General features: G+C 33.6%; 1 protein-coding gene across 6 annotated transcripts in view; it reads right to left on the minus strand.

The window, feature by feature from the left end:
• arhgef18b (rho/rac guanine nucleotide exchange factor (GEF) 18b) overlaps positions 1-17906 on the minus strand; it is a 105303-nt gene that overhangs the window by 41403 nt on the left and 45994 nt on the right. For all 6 annotated transcript variants that reach the window (XR_012397774.1, XM_073937356.1, XM_073937355.1 and 3 more), the window contains 4 exons: positions 14443-14596; positions 11139-11245; positions 10914-11054; positions 5783-6033 (listed from right to left, as the gene is read on the minus strand). Coding sequence is in view for 5 of the 6 variants with exons in the window: in XM_073937356.1 (XP_073793457.1) it covers positions 5783-6033; positions 10914-11054; positions 11139-11245; positions 14443-14596 (653 nt within the window). In the remaining variant the exon portion in view is untranslated. The remainder of the gene's footprint in view (positions 1-5782; positions 6034-10913; positions 11055-11138; positions 11246-14442; positions 14597-17906) is intronic.

A 17906-nucleotide genomic window follows, 5' to 3' on the forward strand; every position in this document is an offset into this window, starting at 1 on the left:
ATACAGAACATATCATACAGTCCAGGTTCTACCGTTCTAGTGAGTGTGGGGCATGGCTGTACGGTGGTAAAGTGGATTATTTCTTGGCAAATTCATAATGATTCACTTTGTTTAGTAATAAATTTCATAGTTATAAAATAACTACATTTCAAGAATATGTTAACACTTTCAACTATTTAGGATTATTTATTGCATCAAAAGTAATTCAAAGTAACATTAAATGTACGTATAAACTGCTTAATTTGTGTGTGTAAACACCAAAGATGCAAAAAGCTTATTTAGACCAGAATAGGCCTACTAAATGCAACGGTCAATGTATGTAAACTTATGACCTAAAATGTCTTAAATGACTAAATTTAAGTCTTTTTAAGTTTTTAAATAATTTAAGTTTAACATAAATGATTTAAACTTTAAACTTCAAATTAACAGAGGATGGCAAATAAATTGTTTATTAAATGGAGGTCAGGTGTCTATCTTAATAATAATTATTAAATATTATGACACTACAGTGGTGTATTGGAGAGTACGCACCTTTTAATTAATTAATTTTAAATAAGTGGTTTATCCTAAATAAAATGCAATGGGTGTGCAATGAATAGTTTGAAAACCCCTGGTTCAGACTAGACGAGCTAGCTGTCTGTGCGCTGCGCTAATAACTTGGCATTTGCTCTTTTCGGTGCTGCCAGATGCATTTATAATGCATAAAAAATAAAAAAGGTAATTCGGTAAAGCGCGCGATGCGCGCAGAAATAAGCGCACTATATGCATATGTCGAATTAAGTTCTCTTTTTCTTTAATCAAGACTTTTCCATTCGAGGAATTACAGTTATTAATAGCTTAGTCCTTATAAACGATCAGTTTATAAAATACACAATTTACGGATCAAGCCTAATGAAGAATAAGAAGAATATGCAACGCATTATGATCCTTGAATGATCAGAGCGCATTTATATAAACTATATATTTTATATAATCCATAAATATTAAAAAACATTATACATTTAAAGTAATGGAACATTATATGTTATAAAATCTAAACTATTATTTAGGCTACAGGCTGTTCACCGCGTGCGTCAAAGAAAAGACATGACACAATCTCTATAAAAACTAGTTGTTTATTTACAATATCTAATGGGATATAAAACATCTAACATGCATCTCCATTCTCAGCGAGTTTCTGTGTTCTGCATCCTTCACAGACCGAGGTCTCATTCCGAGGTAATCTGTAAATATTCTCATTTGGTTCTGGCACATTCTACATGACTACAGTTATAATACAGGTTATGGAACTATTTCACTTTAATTTCATAATATTATTTTATTAAACAAACAAACCAGTTTTCGTTTTGGCTCTGCATGCAGCGTATTGGATCTTTGAAGCATTGCACTTCAAATGTTATTCCTTCTTTTTATTTTTATTGTATTTTTAATATTTTTAATTATACAACACAAAATTGGTTCTAAACAGATACATTTTCCTATAGGCTATGATGAAGTGTACATTTTTGTTCACACAGGTCCTATACAAAACTGTGTGGATGGATGATTTGTTTCTCCGTGAAAATCACTCATTTAATAAGCAAAACAGGCCAAAATGTTGTTTAGCTTGCGTCAAACTGGATGGACAATTTATAAACATATTGAATACAAAGGCTGGTTATTTTATGCAATGAGGGACCTATTACAAATTAAAGAAAATTATTTGCATATTAAAACGAAAATATATAATACAACAACAGATCCTACCTCAGAAATGACTTTAGATAATGTAAATAAGCATCAAGTTTTTTTTTTGAGATTGTGTGTCTAATTCAGTAGTGTAGTGCGTTCGCGTGGGTTTCCTCCGGGTGCTCCGGTTTTCCCCACAGTAAAAAGACATGCGGTACAGGTGAATTGGGTAGGCTAAATTGTCCATACTGTATAAGTGTGTGTGTATGTGTGGATGTTTCCCAGAGATGGGTTGTGGCTGGAAGGGCATCCGCTGCATAAAAACTTGCTAAATAAGTTGGCGGTTCATTCCGCTGTGGCGACCCCAGATTAATAAAGGGACCAAGCCGACAAGAAAATGAATGAATAATGTGCAATACTAATTTAAAATACGTATCACTAAGCTTATATGTGAAATAGCAGGGCCCGCTGTAGCACTTTCTCAAGAAGAGCAAATGTCAAATTAGTAGCGCAACGCACATGCAGCGAGCTCATCTGTTTGTCGGAACTACTAGACACAATTTTTTTATCAACTAAAATGTGTTTAATTGGTTAATTTGAAATTTATTTCATTAATTCAGCAATAATTGTTGAGTGAAAGAATGCGCTAGAAATATGCATTGCGGCTCCCTTTATTGTACAGGCTTATTGCACTTAAACTTTTTTAGGTTCGGCTCTCGAATTAGTAAGGTTATGAGTAAATGTTATTTAAAATATTTAAAGCCTGCCATCTAGCCTACAATAACAGCAAATTTAATTAAAAAAAAAAAAAATAAGACAGGCCTACTTTGGCGTTGCAATAAAATAGTATTAATTATCAAATAAATAATTACAATATATAATTAAAATAGGAAGAAATAAATGAAAACAAATGGTACCCTTTGTTTTTATAGCAGGGCCCAAAGTGTTCTTATTCTGGTTCTGGTAACAACTATTAAAAAGAAGAAAAAAAACACACCAAACAATAAAAACACTAGTAACTGATAATAATAATAATAATAATAATAATAATAATTATCATTATTATTATTATTATTATTATTATTATTATAAAGCCCTTGCTCTGAAACAGTCATGCAAACCAGGTGCTGCTCGGAAATGGCTTTCTTTGCTCAGCATCAGGTGCACAGCAGCAAGAAGTTTGGCAGTGAACTATGACCTTATTTTAATGACAAATGTCTAAAAATACTGCTGATTTACGTTTTTATTTAATTTATACATACGCAATGAATGTAAGCCTGCTAACTGTGTGTGGTTCAAATGATAGAATATGTAAACTTTGTTTATATATATAATTAAATAATAATAATTAAAAGCCTGCGTGTAAGGCTTTTATTTTGAGGGTGACGTCACGAGCGCAGATTTGGTTAACCAATTAGAGGAAAGTGGGCGTTTCAGCACCGCCTACATGTGTAAAATGAATTTTAAAGTCGTTTATCCGTTTTCCTACCCTAAACCAAAAAACGAAAATCCAGCCAAAATCTCGTTTTTTCGTTTTCTCGTGAGCAAAAGAAAAACGGAAAAACGGCCGTTTTCTCCATTTCCTTTATTCCGTTTGAAAATGGGAAACAAATGAACAAAACGTACACACGGACCATATTTTGACTCATTATTTCGTTTTGGTTTTGTGTTTGTTTTAATATTTCGTTTTAAGTTAATAAGCAGAATAACAGATGAGTTTCCGTTTTTTCTGCCTACAGAATAAACAGAAAAACGAAATATTCATCGTTTTTCTGATGTTTCGTTTTCCGTAATAAAAGGAATAATCAAATGAACGGATGATACACGGACCTGGAGAGCATTTGATTGGTCATAATTTGAAGAGAAACTGAAGTACGAGGTAATGTGAAAAAAAGTTGATCCATGTAGGCGGAAGTGACAAAGCTTGACATGCTTATATCAGTTGTATTTTTTCTAAATGTGAGTTGTCACTTTTTTGTCCCACACTAACTTATAAGTATCTTCAAAGATGAAAATACTGACATTAACATCTAAAGAACTATATTTTCATTAACGAGTGATCGTACAGGTGCGGATACATCTGTACCAGCACTGCAACTTGACTCTCCAGTCTATTCGTGTGGCTAATTTGATGTTGTTGATTTGAATGTTGTTCTCCTGTCTTTCCTATGAGATATGAACTTTTCACCACACCTTAAATGCGGCAACAGTGGCGTTCCAGAAAACACCCATTAATTGAATAATTGTCATGGACCAATGGTAGCTGAAAGGTGTTTATGAGACCAAACAAAATCCCCCTAATATGTTTGATTTGGTGAGCGGTTTCAAACGGCTGAAATGAACTCAAAACATATTTTGTTTTTGGCAGATTTTGTTTGAAAGGATGTGATTTCAATTCAATTTAGACTGATGTGCTACCACAAGAAATGTGAGATAGGATGTTTTAAGTAGGAAGAGGAAGACATGAACAGTGAAGCTGAATGTGTAAAGCTGAAGTGTAGGGTGGGAAAAGTAAAGCACAAGAAAACAAGATCACTGACCAAAGAAGTGATAAATCAGACAGAAATGTGATCAGCTGAGAACAAAAAGAAGAAGATGAGACCCCCGTCCTCAAAAAAGTGTGTGTTTTTTAAATAATAAATATTAATAGAAATGATAATTGTAAAAAAAAAAAAATATATATATATATATATATATATATATATATATATATATATATATATATACATAAATATTTGATATTGGCCACGCAACTTTTTTTGTAACTATTTTTTTTGTTTTATCAGTTTTAACGATTAGCAGTTCAATAGTCTCCACTTCACTCCCTAATCTGCAATTGCCTCTTTGATTATCACACTAACTGTACAAAAAAAAAAAAAAAAAAAAAAACTACTAACACTTCCCTTCTTAGACTTTACAGACCTGAAACTTGCCTTTAGTACTTATTCATTGTTGCTCTTAGTTGTGTAAATTGCTTCCTTGTCCTCATTTGTAAGTCGCTTTGGATAAAAGCGTCTGCTAAATGACTAAATGTAAATGTAAATGTAGTCACCTAAGGATTATGTATAAGGTTTATTCAGTACTTTGCACCTCAATGTCGGATCCACACACCGCCGCTAGAAGGCGCCAACATTTTGGTTAATTCTCTTGTGTCCACAGAAAATAAGTTTTCCTGAAATTAAATCGACTCTTTATTCCACGAGAAAAATAAACTACTAGTCAGTCAACAATCTGAACAGGTGTTAGGCTGTAGCACTGAATGTGTGAAGACATAAAAACAGATGACTTGCAGAGGATAATAACAAATGTGCATCCTGCGGCTTTAGAGTGCATGGTTGTGAAAAAGTTTTTACACAGCTGCGATTTCATAACCTAAAAATTTCATAATCAAATTACAGGGGTCACAACATTGATTTTGGAAATACGAAATTCCGTATCACATCGCTGAGTAAATATAGAGAAGGTAGTGTAAAGAATATAGCTTAGGGCAGATATTGCTACAATAGAACATTTGATGCAGGAAGCTTAAGGCGGGAAATGTGAATCTGAAAGAACCAGTAAAAAGCATGTGCTATTGTAAGCGTTAGGCAGAAATTGTTACAACGGGATGTTCAAATCAGGAAGCATATGACAAGAAATGTCAAATGAAAGGTTTACAGTAAAAGGGTCAAACAAAATATGAAGCAGGGCAGGTGGTGTGAAGCAGCAAGCACAACAATAGCAGGAAACACAGGATAAAAAAGTGACCACAGCATGTGGGAAGCAGGAAGGTTACGGTAGAAAGAGAGACAACAAGTGGAAGTGCAGGACAGGAAATGTAAAGCATATAGTTTAAAGCAAAAGTATGATAGCAGGAAATGTGGTAAATGAAGTGTTGAATAAAAGCATGACAACGGCATTTGTGATGAGACACAAACTTGGAAATTGACAAAAAGAAGTAGGAAGCAGGAAGTGTAGTGCAGGAAGTATGAGAGCATTAGGAAGCATGAGGTGAAAGTGTTTGAAACAGGAAACAAAAGACCAAAAGCATGAAGCACAGAGCAAAACATGAAATAAAGCAATAAATAAATGACAGAACTGTTTGAAAGTGAAACACTTAATTAAGGTGATGTACCTGGGATATAAGAATATCTGAGAGTTTATTGATGGCGTAGTTGCGTTCGCTGCCTGGCTGTAGAGACTCTACACGGCGCTCTCTAAGACGGGACAGGAAGTGGTTGTGCAGCTCCAGCAGGCTGTCCAGTCGGGGAAACAGACAGTCCAGCCTGCGTTCGTCCAGCTGTAAGGCCTCCCGCAGCTCTCGAGCGTAAACGCGGAGCATGATCTTCAGCGTCCGCACATGGTGGATCTCTGTCTGGATGAGCTCTGGAGGACACAACACATGTTCACATTAGCCATGAGGATTCATTTTTCACAATCACATCAAAAGTGGACAATGTAGAGTCGTGGACAGTGAGTATTTTTACCTCACTAGGTTAAATGGGGTCAAGTCAGATCAAACAGTTAGTTTGTGAATTGGACAGATTCGAATGCATCTGCTCTCCAGTTCAACTCACTGATTTAGATGATTGGTTCAGGGCAATTGATCCATTGAATTGATTCAAAATGAGTTAAAAGAGGACATCCTCTCAGCTTAAGTGCTCTGTGACTGACAACATAAAAAGTTACTAATGGCAAGTGTCCACTGAGGTGATTTTGTGCTGTAGAAACATGAGCGCTGTTCTAAAAACAACTGCCTCCAACTAAAAACAACTGCATTACTGTCAAAGTGTTAAAAAATGCAGAGCGTTCAGTACTGATCTTAAAACACACACTCAGCGCCTGGCTATGCATCTAAAAATGCAACTTCCATTGAAAGTGAAAGTTTTGACATGGCCAAGAATGGTAACCCATACTCGGAATGTGTGCTCTGCAGTTAACCCTTTCAAGTGCACACACAGAGCAGTGAACACACACCTGCTGGTGTCTTTTGGTCAAGTCCAACAACTGTATTTTGACCATTAGTGTGCCCAAACATGACAATAAGAGACGAAAACAGAAAAACTTGCCCTAAAGCCAAATTTTTGAATTTTGTATGGGGTCATTTTCATTTTTGGGTAACTATTAAAGTCATTCTTTTATTTTCTTTTTGGCTTAGCCCCTTCATTCATCTAGGGTCGCCACAGCGGAATGAACCGCCAAGTTATCCAGCATATGTTTTACGTAGGGGATGCCCTTCCAGCTGCAATCCATAACTGGGAAACACCACTGCACACGCATTCACTACAGACAATTTAGCCTGGCCAGTTCACCTGTACTGCATGTGTTTGGACTCTGGGGGAAACCAGAGCATCCGGAGGAAACCCACGCGAACACGGTGAGAACATGCAAACTCCACACAGAAATGCCTGTGAGGAGATTGTGCTACCCACTGTGCCACCGTGACACCTAACTATTAAATTAACTTGAGTAAGTTTGAAACAGAGAGAACTTTTTACTGGAGTAATATTTTATTAATTTGCGTGTGAACTTCAAGTTGCTGAGATTTATTTCAGTATGTTGTTCAAATTGAAACTAAATATTTTAAATATTTTACGCATCATAAACCTGTAGCAAACTGTAGTCATTAGAGAAGAACCACCATTCCAAATGCAGAAGCAAATGCGTAGACTTTGATTGGAGATTACCAAAACAAACTTATTTTTTCAATAAGGTCTGGCTGCAGACTTGCACATGCACTTTCAGGCTTGCACTCTCGGACTTGCACTCAGGCAACCGCGCTTCCTCTGCAAGTGCCGTCATTTACAATCGACACCTGTGCACGCTTGCATGAAAGTCCTTAAGTAATTTAACTTCGAAGTGTCCCTGAGGGGGGAAAATCCCTGAGGTAAGGGATTTCATTAAGAGCGTTGCAACAAATTTCTTATCTTTCACCCCATCTGTCTTTCCCTCATCAGTGCCTTCTTTCTAAGCGTTTCACTGTAGTTTCTGGCAACATATGGCGACGGCCGCCGCAGTCGCTATAGCTATGTAAACAGATTGTAACGAACCACGATGCTGGCCTTGCAACAGCTCTGCAGTACACATCATCTGAGCCATTTTTTTCCCATTTAGCAAGTCGAGACATTCCCTTATTGAGTCGATCTCGACATTATGTTTGGACCTATAAAACTGGGTTGGGATCATGAAGAGACTTTTGAAGCTGCACTGTAACTATGATTTCAGATGGATGTACTCCTGCACAGATCCGTATAATGTTATATAAGTTTATTTATTAAATGGTTTTATAAATTATTCTATAGTTGTGGGAGTCTTTTATCTAGAACATTTTTATTTGAGTGAGAATGCTTGAATTTTCGAGTGTCAATTGTTCATTTAAGGGAGCTTATTAGGTCGCTAAATGTTTTAAGAAGATATTGTTACTAAGGACTGAGGGGAATACTTCATGGCAGTCTTACAGTCCTTAAGTTGATCTTTTTGCTTTTGTTTTTTGTTGTTCTTGCAACCCAACTTTTACTAAGGGTACCCTTAACCTTTAAGCTAAGGGATTATTTTGGTTATGGATTTTTATGCAGCCGTGCTCTGCACTCCCCTGCCACATCACTTGCATCGACATCTGCATTCTTATTTGAAATTGTTCTGGGACCTGCTGAATAAAGAATAGTTTCCCAAGTCATTCAAGAATCATTGCTGCAAGTCCATATGTGTGTCCTTTAGCCTGTTTAGGTAAATTTATATTAAAGCATTATAATCATATAAATACACAAACCAGTTTTCAGGGGGTGTATTAGGCAATGCCGTCACTGGCAAGGCAAATGAACTTCCCGTTTATTTGTGACAATTGCAAGTAACTTGACAGGAGAGTGTAGGGTGAATTGTAAATGACGGCAGGAGAAAGCGTGGGCCCTTCTCTATTTTGTTCAGTGTATTAACTTCCACGGATTAATTGTTCATCTAAAAACAGCAATGTGCACTAGCAAAATAAACATTGTACATTTGATTTCACACATGATTTAAAGGGGACCAATTATGCCACTTTTTCAAGACGTAAAATAAGTCTCTGAAGTCTCTAGAGTGTGTCTGTGAAGCTTCAGCTCAAAATACCCCACAAATAATGTTTTATAACGCTTTAAAGCATCCCTTATAACATAGGTCTCAAACTCAATTCCTGGAGGACCGCAGCTCTGCACTTTGCTCCATGGCTAATAAAACAATGCTGATCCAAATAATCAAGGTGTTCAACATAGTCATGAACACCTTCATTGATAGGGTTGGGTATCGTTTGGGGTTATTTCGATACCGGTGCAAAATCGATACTTTTAAAATGGTACCGGTGCCAAAACTGTGCCTGAACCGATACTTTTGAGTCACAAAATTGTGGTGAATGACCCTAGAAAAAACTTTTATTTGACAAACTCTTTTTAAAAATAATTTTAACAGAACAATATAATTTAATTTTAAAGTAAACATCAAGTTATATTTTATATATTTGTATTAAATTAATATTTTTCCTTTGACCGTTTGTTGGTTAGCATGAATTTAAGATTTGCATTATGAAATTACATTAGCTTACATAAGCTAACCTGTGGAAATGCTGTGATCAAAATACTGAACTCCTTTTGTCGAGGGTTTGGGGCTTGTTACTATGTTTACAAGGTTATCAGTAATCTAATGATTTGCCTAAATCTGAATAAGACAATAATCTGATTAAGGTGTTTACAAGAGTTGCTTTCTGAATGTTCCTTTCATGATCCTGTCTTATATCTTATAGTGGATAGATCGATTAACATCACTGTGTCACGACGCTATCCATAGTTCCTCCAGAGTTTTATGTAATTTCAGGTGTTTCATTTTTCGACTTTAACTGCAGTTTCACTTTCATTCAGGAACATTTCATTCATGCCCCCATGACAAACTGAGGTATTTGATGTGAAAAATAAGTAAGGACTGGTGGAAGAGTGCTCTTTTAATGGAACATGATACCGCACCTTGAACGGAAAGAAAAAAAACTCTGCTTTTCGTGACGCATGTGTCTGTGGTCCGTAGGGATAATCAAAAATCACCGTTTACATGGTAGTCTAGACTCTTAATCAGAGTATTGTCTTAAACATATTGAAATTGGAGCATTGGTGTCCATGTACTCATTGAATGGGCCAGATGATGTCGCAAGCTTTCAGAGACAGTGCATTCCTCTGCCTTAATTGGATTCTGTAAGCCCTCAAATGTGTCATTGAGTTTGACGTGTTTCCCATTTACTTTCGTAAAGCGTCTGCTTCATGTTGCGGTGTCAGAATCCTTGCATGTATAATATGCTTTAGCACTTTAATGCTTAGTTTAAGCAGATTTGATGAACGCGATCATGCTGTTGATCTGAAGAGAGTCGCCCTCGCTCACCGAATGCACTGTACTGCGTATGTCTGACATGAACTGTCCGTATTCCTTAAAGATGTTAAGAAATAAATGTTTATAGCGTACCTATGTGTGCCTTTGATGCACCCCTTGATGCTTCTTACATCCTTGTCACAGCACCAGTGGCACTGAAATTAGACACCGAAATTCATATGCTGAGTCGGTCCAGTACATACCAGAGATATAATGGCACTGGGTATCGGTACCCAACCCTATACATTAGTTGAATCAGCGGTGTTTGAGTAGGATTGGAGCAAAACAGTGCAGAGCTGTGGCCCTCCAGGAATTGGGTTTGCGAGCTATGGCTTATAGGCTTTGATCCAAACTGTTTTTGGTGACTTTTGCTTTAAATTCAAATGATACTGTGCTCTTTTTAAAAGCTGAGCTAAAAGGACTAACTACAGGACTAACAGTATTTGTATGAGAAACTGAAAATGTCAAAAGAAGTGCCTCAGAATATCCACGGTGTTTATTTGTGAATCTTTACACATTTAAAATCCTCTTAGTCTCTGTCTTTATCTTCAGCAGGTGAAAACTCTAATGGCAGACGTCTGTTTCTCACTTAGGGTTGTTATAATGTCACTAATGGGCGGGGCTTTTCCCCTCTGATGACACGTACAAAGGGAAAATGTCACTCAAAGTGTTTTCTGCAGACCTTTTATAAAGTGTGATAGTAAAAAATAGAATTTATTTGTTTTACTTATTAGAGGCTGGCTGTATTCACACACTGCTGCCACACAGTGGTAATCCTGCTTAATAGATTCCCTTCCCTGCTTAAAACAGCTGTACTTTAAGTTAATTGTTTGCTTTGTGTTTACTTCGTCCACCACTGTCAATGGAAAAGAACAAATACTTACCATATATAACGTCCTGTCTCTTGATGGCTTCCTTTGAATGTGTTTTTGAGAAGTGCTGATCCACAGCCAAACTCCAGGACTCCACCTCGAAGTCTTGTGCGAGGGCTTCCAGTTCACTCCGCACTGTGGCGTAATGTGCATCTGCTCACAAAAAATGCAAAACGTTGCTCAGGGCTTTATTAAAAACCCATTGTAAACCACACTTTACCTGTTTTGAAGCCTCACCTTCGACGATGAGTGATTCGGGCACTGTGGAGGCCAGAGAGACGGTGTCATCAGCAGGACGTCTCACTCTGAACGCGTCAATCTCATCCATCTCTCCTGTGATGGAGCTGCAGGAGAACACACACCTGCATTAAATCTGAACACATAACCCTCAGCTTATTCAATTACACAAGGTAATGAAGACTAAAGAAGATTTTTATCGTGGTCAAGTTTTTACTAATACGAACACAACAAATTAATGTTTGTATTTGAAACGGATCATATTTATATTATTATACCTATCTTATACAGTGCATCCGGAGAGTATTCATAGCACTTCACTTTTTCCACATATTTGTGTTACAGCCTTATTCCAAAATGGATTCAATTAATTTATTTCCTCAAAATTCTTCACACAATACCCTATAATGACAAAGTGAAAAGATTTTTTGAAATTGTTGCAAATTTATTAAAAATAAAAAAGCTGAAACATCACATGTACAGAAGTATTGACAGCCTTTGCTGTAAAGCTCTAAATTGAGTTCAGGTACATTCTGTTTCCACTGATCATTCTTAAGATGTTTCAGCAGCTTAATTGGAGTTCACCTCTGGTCAATTCAGTTGATTTGACGTGATTTGAAAAGGCATACACCTGTCTTTATAAGGTCCCAGGGTTGACAGTGCATGTCAAAGCACAAACCAAGCATGAAGACAAAGGAATTGTCTGTAGACCTCCTAGACAGGATTGTCTTGAGGCACAAGGCTGGGAAAGGTTACAGAAAATATCTGCTGTTCTGCAAGTTCCATTGAGCACAGTGGCCTTCATCAACCGTAAGTTGAAGATGTTTGGAACCACCAGAACTCTTCCTAGAGCAGGCCGGCCATCTTAGCTGAGTGATCAGGGGAGAATGGCCTCAGTCAGCGAGGGGATCAATAACACAATGGTCACTCTGTCTGAGCTCCAGAGTTCTTCTGTGAAGAGAGGAGAATCTTACAATAGGACAACCATCTGTGCTGCAATCCACTAATCAGGCCTGTATGGTAGAGTGGCCAGACGGAAGCCACACCCTGCCTGGAATTTGCCAAAAGGCATCTGAAGGACTCTCAGACCATAAGACACTAAATTCTCTGATTTGATGAGAGTAAAATTTAACTCTTTGGAGTGAATGCCAGGCTTTACGTTTGGAGAAAACCAGGCACCACTCATCCCCAGGCTAATACCATCCCTACAGTGAAGCATGGTGGTGGCAGCATTATGCTGTGGGGATGTTTTTCAGCAGCAGGAGAAAGAGAGAGAGAGAGAGAATTTTGAGTTTATTGCCATTTCAGCTTCTTTGGCTATGTCATGGCAAAAAAACTGATCAAGTTTACCACATTTTATAAATACAACTTTTCTATAGTTATAAAAAATATTCTAATTAAAAGTCACCAACAACAACAACAAACGATACAAGGTAAAAAACGTAAATACTACTACTAATATTGCTAATATATAGGATAAAAATCTAAAACAGTTTTTTTAAGGTTTACTTTTGATAAAAATTGTACGATTTTAGAAGGATTCACATTTAAACATATTTCATTTAATGTCTGTCCAGATAATAATTGTTGTCTGATAACATCAAAAATCATGAAAAACTAATCATTCCACAATAATATGATTAATAGTTTGGTTTCTTTTGCAATATTGACATTTTGGTGGTTCTTCTCCTTTAAGTAAGTGTGAGTCTTGTGTGTCCAATGCAGCATCTTCTATATACAATTTGAGCAGCAGGACCTGGAAGACTAGTCAGAATAGAGGGAAAGATGAATGCAGCAATGTACAGAGTAATCCTGAATGAAAACCTGCTTCAGAGTGTTCTTGACCTCAGACTGGGATGAAGGTTCATCTTCCAGCGGGACAATGACTCAAAGCAGACTGCCAAAATATCAGTTAATGTCCTTAAGTGGCCCAGCCAGAGCCCAGACAAAAAAGACTTGTGGCTGTAATTGCTGCCAAAGGTGCATCAACAAAGTATTGAGCAAAGGCTGTGAATACTTATGTACTAGGAACTTTTTTTTTTATTTGTAATAAATTTGCAACAATTTTTAAAAATGATTATGGGGTATTGTGTGTAGAATTTTGAGAAAATAAATTAATTGAATCCATTTTGGAATAAGGCTGTAACATAAAAAATGTGGAAAAAGTGAAGCGCTATGAATACTTTCCGCATGCAGTGTATCAATACATATGTTTTTAGTAATATGAATAAATCAATTAAATTATACACATTAATAAATTGCAGTAGAATAAAGAAAGAAGAAACTATAAGACTATAAATAAAGTAACAAACATTTTTAATAAAAAAAAATCAACAATTAAAAAAATATTTATATGCATATATAAATAAAAACAATGTATTGTTCATGACTAATTATATAACATTAATATTAACTATTAATATTAACTATTAAATTACTGTTAACAAAAAATAATGTTAAAAGACAAAATATTATGTATTATAATATTAATATATACATACAGTTGAAGTCAGAATTATTAGCGCCCCTGTTTATTTTTTTCACCAATTTCTGTTTAATGGAGGGAAGATTGTTTCAGCACATTTCTAAACATAATAGTTTTAAAAACTTATTTCTAATAACAGATTTATTTTATCTTTGACATAATGACAGTAAATAATATTTTACTTGATATTTTTCAGGACACTTCTATACAGCTTAAAGTGATATTTAAGTGGGTTAATTAGGTTAGCTAGGCAGATTTGGGTAATTAGGCAAGTTATTGTATAACGATGGTTTGTTCTGTAGATTATCGAAAAAAAATTAGCTTAAAGGGGCTAATAATTTTGTCCTAAAAATGTTTTTTTTTTTTTAATTAATAACTGCTTTTATTCTAGCTGAAATAAAACAAATAAGACTTTCTCCAGAAGAAAAAATATTATCAGACATACTGTGAAAATTTCCTTGCTCTGTTAAAAATCATTAAAAAAACTATTTAAAAAAACAAAATAAAATCAAAAGGGGGCTAATAATTCTGACTTCAACTGTATATATTTAAATCTTACAAGTAAATAAATTTAATATTAAATCAAGCAAAAACATTTGCCTTGCCTTGCCTTGCCTTAACATGCCAATAATAACAATAGAAAAAAAGAAAATAAGTTACTAAATTACAGTGATTTTTTATCATGATGCCATTTCACACAGACGGTGAAAACACATTAATCTTAAATCATAAATAATTAATTCAGAACAAATAAACACTTAAACCCCTCAAAACAAGTGAATGTGTGTTAGTGTAAGTGCGAATCTCTGCAGAACTCACCCGCTGCTGCTGCTGTTCTGACTGGCCGAGGGGTTGCTGGAGGAGGCGGGCTGAGCGCTGGGGCCTTTGTGTGGTACGGTCATACCTGCAGAGCAGCGGGACAAGCGGGATGAGCCATCGATGGGGGTCAGAGCAGTGCAGGGGTCTCTCAGAGCTGTGGAGAGACGAGACTGGTCAGAACTGCGCCAGTAGTGCCTGAAGATAGATCGCGGCACGGAGTCCAAAAAGCGGCATGTCAGAATGTCCCGGTGCCGCAGGACTCGCATGCCAAACCTACGGGACTGGGATGCAGGGGTGCGAGAGCTCCTTCTGTGAGAGCTGTGCAGTCTGGGTAAGGCCAGAGCCATGATGAGGGAGGTTGAAGACCACTGTGCGGCACAGCTTTATAAAGACAAGGAGCTTCTAGAAAACTCACACACACACACACACACACACACATATACATGCACTTCACTCCTCCCATCATGACACTGAGAGAGAGAGAGAGTCTGCATCTCACACTATAATAACCATCATCCTCACAGAAAATAACCACAACATTATATTCTTTCATATTTTAAGCTGTTGTAAAATAAAAATAATTTAAATTAAGTAAAATAAAAAATTGTAATTAAATAGTAATATAATATTAAACAAAATAAAATAAAACATAAAATAAAATAAAAATAAAATATAAATGTAATAGTAATATAATATTACACAAAATAAAATAAAACATAAACTTAAATTAAATTATAGTTATTAGTAATATAATATGACACAAAGTAAAATAATACATAATTAAATTAAAATATACATTTAATAGTAATATAGTATTACACAAAATGAAATAAAACACAAAATAAAATAAAAATAAATATAAATTAAATAGTAATATAATATTAAACAAAATAAAATAAAACATAAAATAAAATATAAATTTAATAGTAATATAATATTACACAAAATAAAATAAAACATAAAATTAAATTTTGTTATTAGTAATATAATATGACACAAAGTAAAATAATACAGAATTAAAATAAAATATACATTTAATAGTAATATAATAGTACACAAAATAAAATAAAACACAAAATAAAATAAAAATAAATATAAATTTAATAGTAATATAATATTACACAAAATAAAATAAAACATAAAATAAAATTAAATTATAAATTTAATGTAAATATAATATTACAGAAAATAAAATAAAACCTATAATAAAATAAAAAAATAATTAAATAGTAATATAATTTAATAATACATTTAATGTTAATCTAATATTACACAAAATAAAACATAACAAAATGAAAATGAAAATATAAATTTAATAGTAATATAATATTACACAAAATAAAATAAAAGATAAAATTTAATTAAATTAAAATATAAATTTAATTGTAATATAATATTAAACAAAAAAATAAAACATCAAATAAATTACAATAATAGATTTAATAGTAACATAATATACAAAACAAAACGTGTGATTCTGTACCACAAAACCAGTATTATGTTGCCTGTGTATACTTTTGGCAAAAGTAAAAAATATTATTATATTATAAATGTATTATTGTTATTATTGTTATTATTGTTATTATTGTTATTATTATTATTATTATCATCATTATTATTGTATTTGCATTATATTTAATATGGTGTATAAAAATATGTTTTACAATTATAAAAAAATAGTTCCTACAATTATAACAAATATATTTAGACTTTTAACATGATTTATTTGTTGACAGTAATTAAATAGTTAATGTTATATTATTAGTCATGTATAAACATTGTTTATATATTTAATATGTTAATGGCATTTAATATATAAGTATATTATTTTTGTACAATTTATCATTGATAGAAAAATATTTATTAAAATAAAATCAAATAAATGTAATATAATATATGACACATACAATACAATATAAAAAATATATAATATAATATAATATAATATTATATAATATAATATAATATAATATAATATAATATAATATCATATAATATAATATAATATAATATAATAACACAAAATAAAATTAAATAAAATAAGTGACCAGTATTATGTTGCATGTGTATCTTTGTGGCAAGAGTAAAAAATTTTATTATATAAAAGTAATTAAAATATATGTATTTTTTCAAAGTGTTTTATCTACAATACCTAGAAATGTTATATTTTTCATTACTAATAAATCATACATTTATTTGTATATAATAAGTACTTGTGCACACATAACAGACATTAGTTTTACAAAATGTAATATTTAGTACAAAAACCGCATATATGTATATAACACACAACAATACTACTAATAATAATAATTACACATTATATATAAAATATGTATTAATCCATATATTAAAAAATGGACAAATACTAAAGTAAATATATAAGAAGTAAAGCCTAAAATGCTACACATGCCACATTAAAATAAAATATATAAATAAATAAAAAATAAATAGCATTATTTTTTAAATATATTTGCATAATGCTTGATAATAATAACAATAAACTATTTTATTTAAACAAATATTGATAAATTCTAATGCATTACCCAAAATTGCAGAAGAATTAAAATCAACCATAGAAATCTTGCAGTTTTATCAAATGTTGCAATACTATGAAACAATAATCATAATAACAAGAAAAAAACTTATAAAATGTTCAAACATGTCATATTTATATATATATATATATATTTTTTTACTTTTTATCTATACCCTCTGCTAAAACAAACTTCACTAAACTCTTTTTTTTAAATCATAAAAAATTTCTACGAAAATTTTTTATTATACATATATTTATTTAATTACCTGCTCATGCAATTAGAAATCTACCAAAACAGCTGATAAAATAAATTTTGAAAGTTTTTATTTTGACAGAGTTTTAATTCATTATGTTACATATAGTTCTCAAATGTATGAGATTAATTAATTACCTTCCCTCTTTATAAATCAGTAAATCTTCCAGAAGTGTCTGGCTGCAGTGTTTCCAGATGTTTTCCGCTGGGAAGTGAGGCATTACAGGCTTCATCCGCGCTTCTTAAAGCAATTCCCACCTCAGCATCACTCACAGCGGGACGCGCTTACCAAGATGTGCCAGAGATCAGAGCAAATCTACACTACAGAGGGGTCATCCGGTCTGATTTATGACGCAACCTTACAAAACCAGCGCAACACAAACACTGATGGAAACTCGCTTACTTCAAATCAAGCTCTATAGACTCAATTTCACTTTAAGGTACGATTTGTACAACAGCCAATCAGCTTCAAAGGCAAGAACTGGTTACTTCTTAGGGTCTTGGTACAGTTGAAGTCAAAATAATTAGCTTTGCTGTGAATTTATTATTTATTTTTTTCAAATATTTCACAAATGATGTTAAAAAAGCAAGGAATTTTTCACAGAATTTCTGATAATGTTTTTTCTTCTAGAGAAAGTCTTATTTGCTATATTTCTGCAAGAATAAAAGCAG

This window comes from Danio rerio, chromosome 22 (genome assembly GCF_049306965.1).
Source record: "Danio rerio strain Tuebingen ecotype United States chromosome 22, GRCz12tu, whole genome shotgun sequence".
In the NCBI taxonomy this organism is placed as follows: Eukaryota; Metazoa; Chordata; class Actinopteri; order Cypriniformes; family Danionidae; genus Danio; species Danio rerio.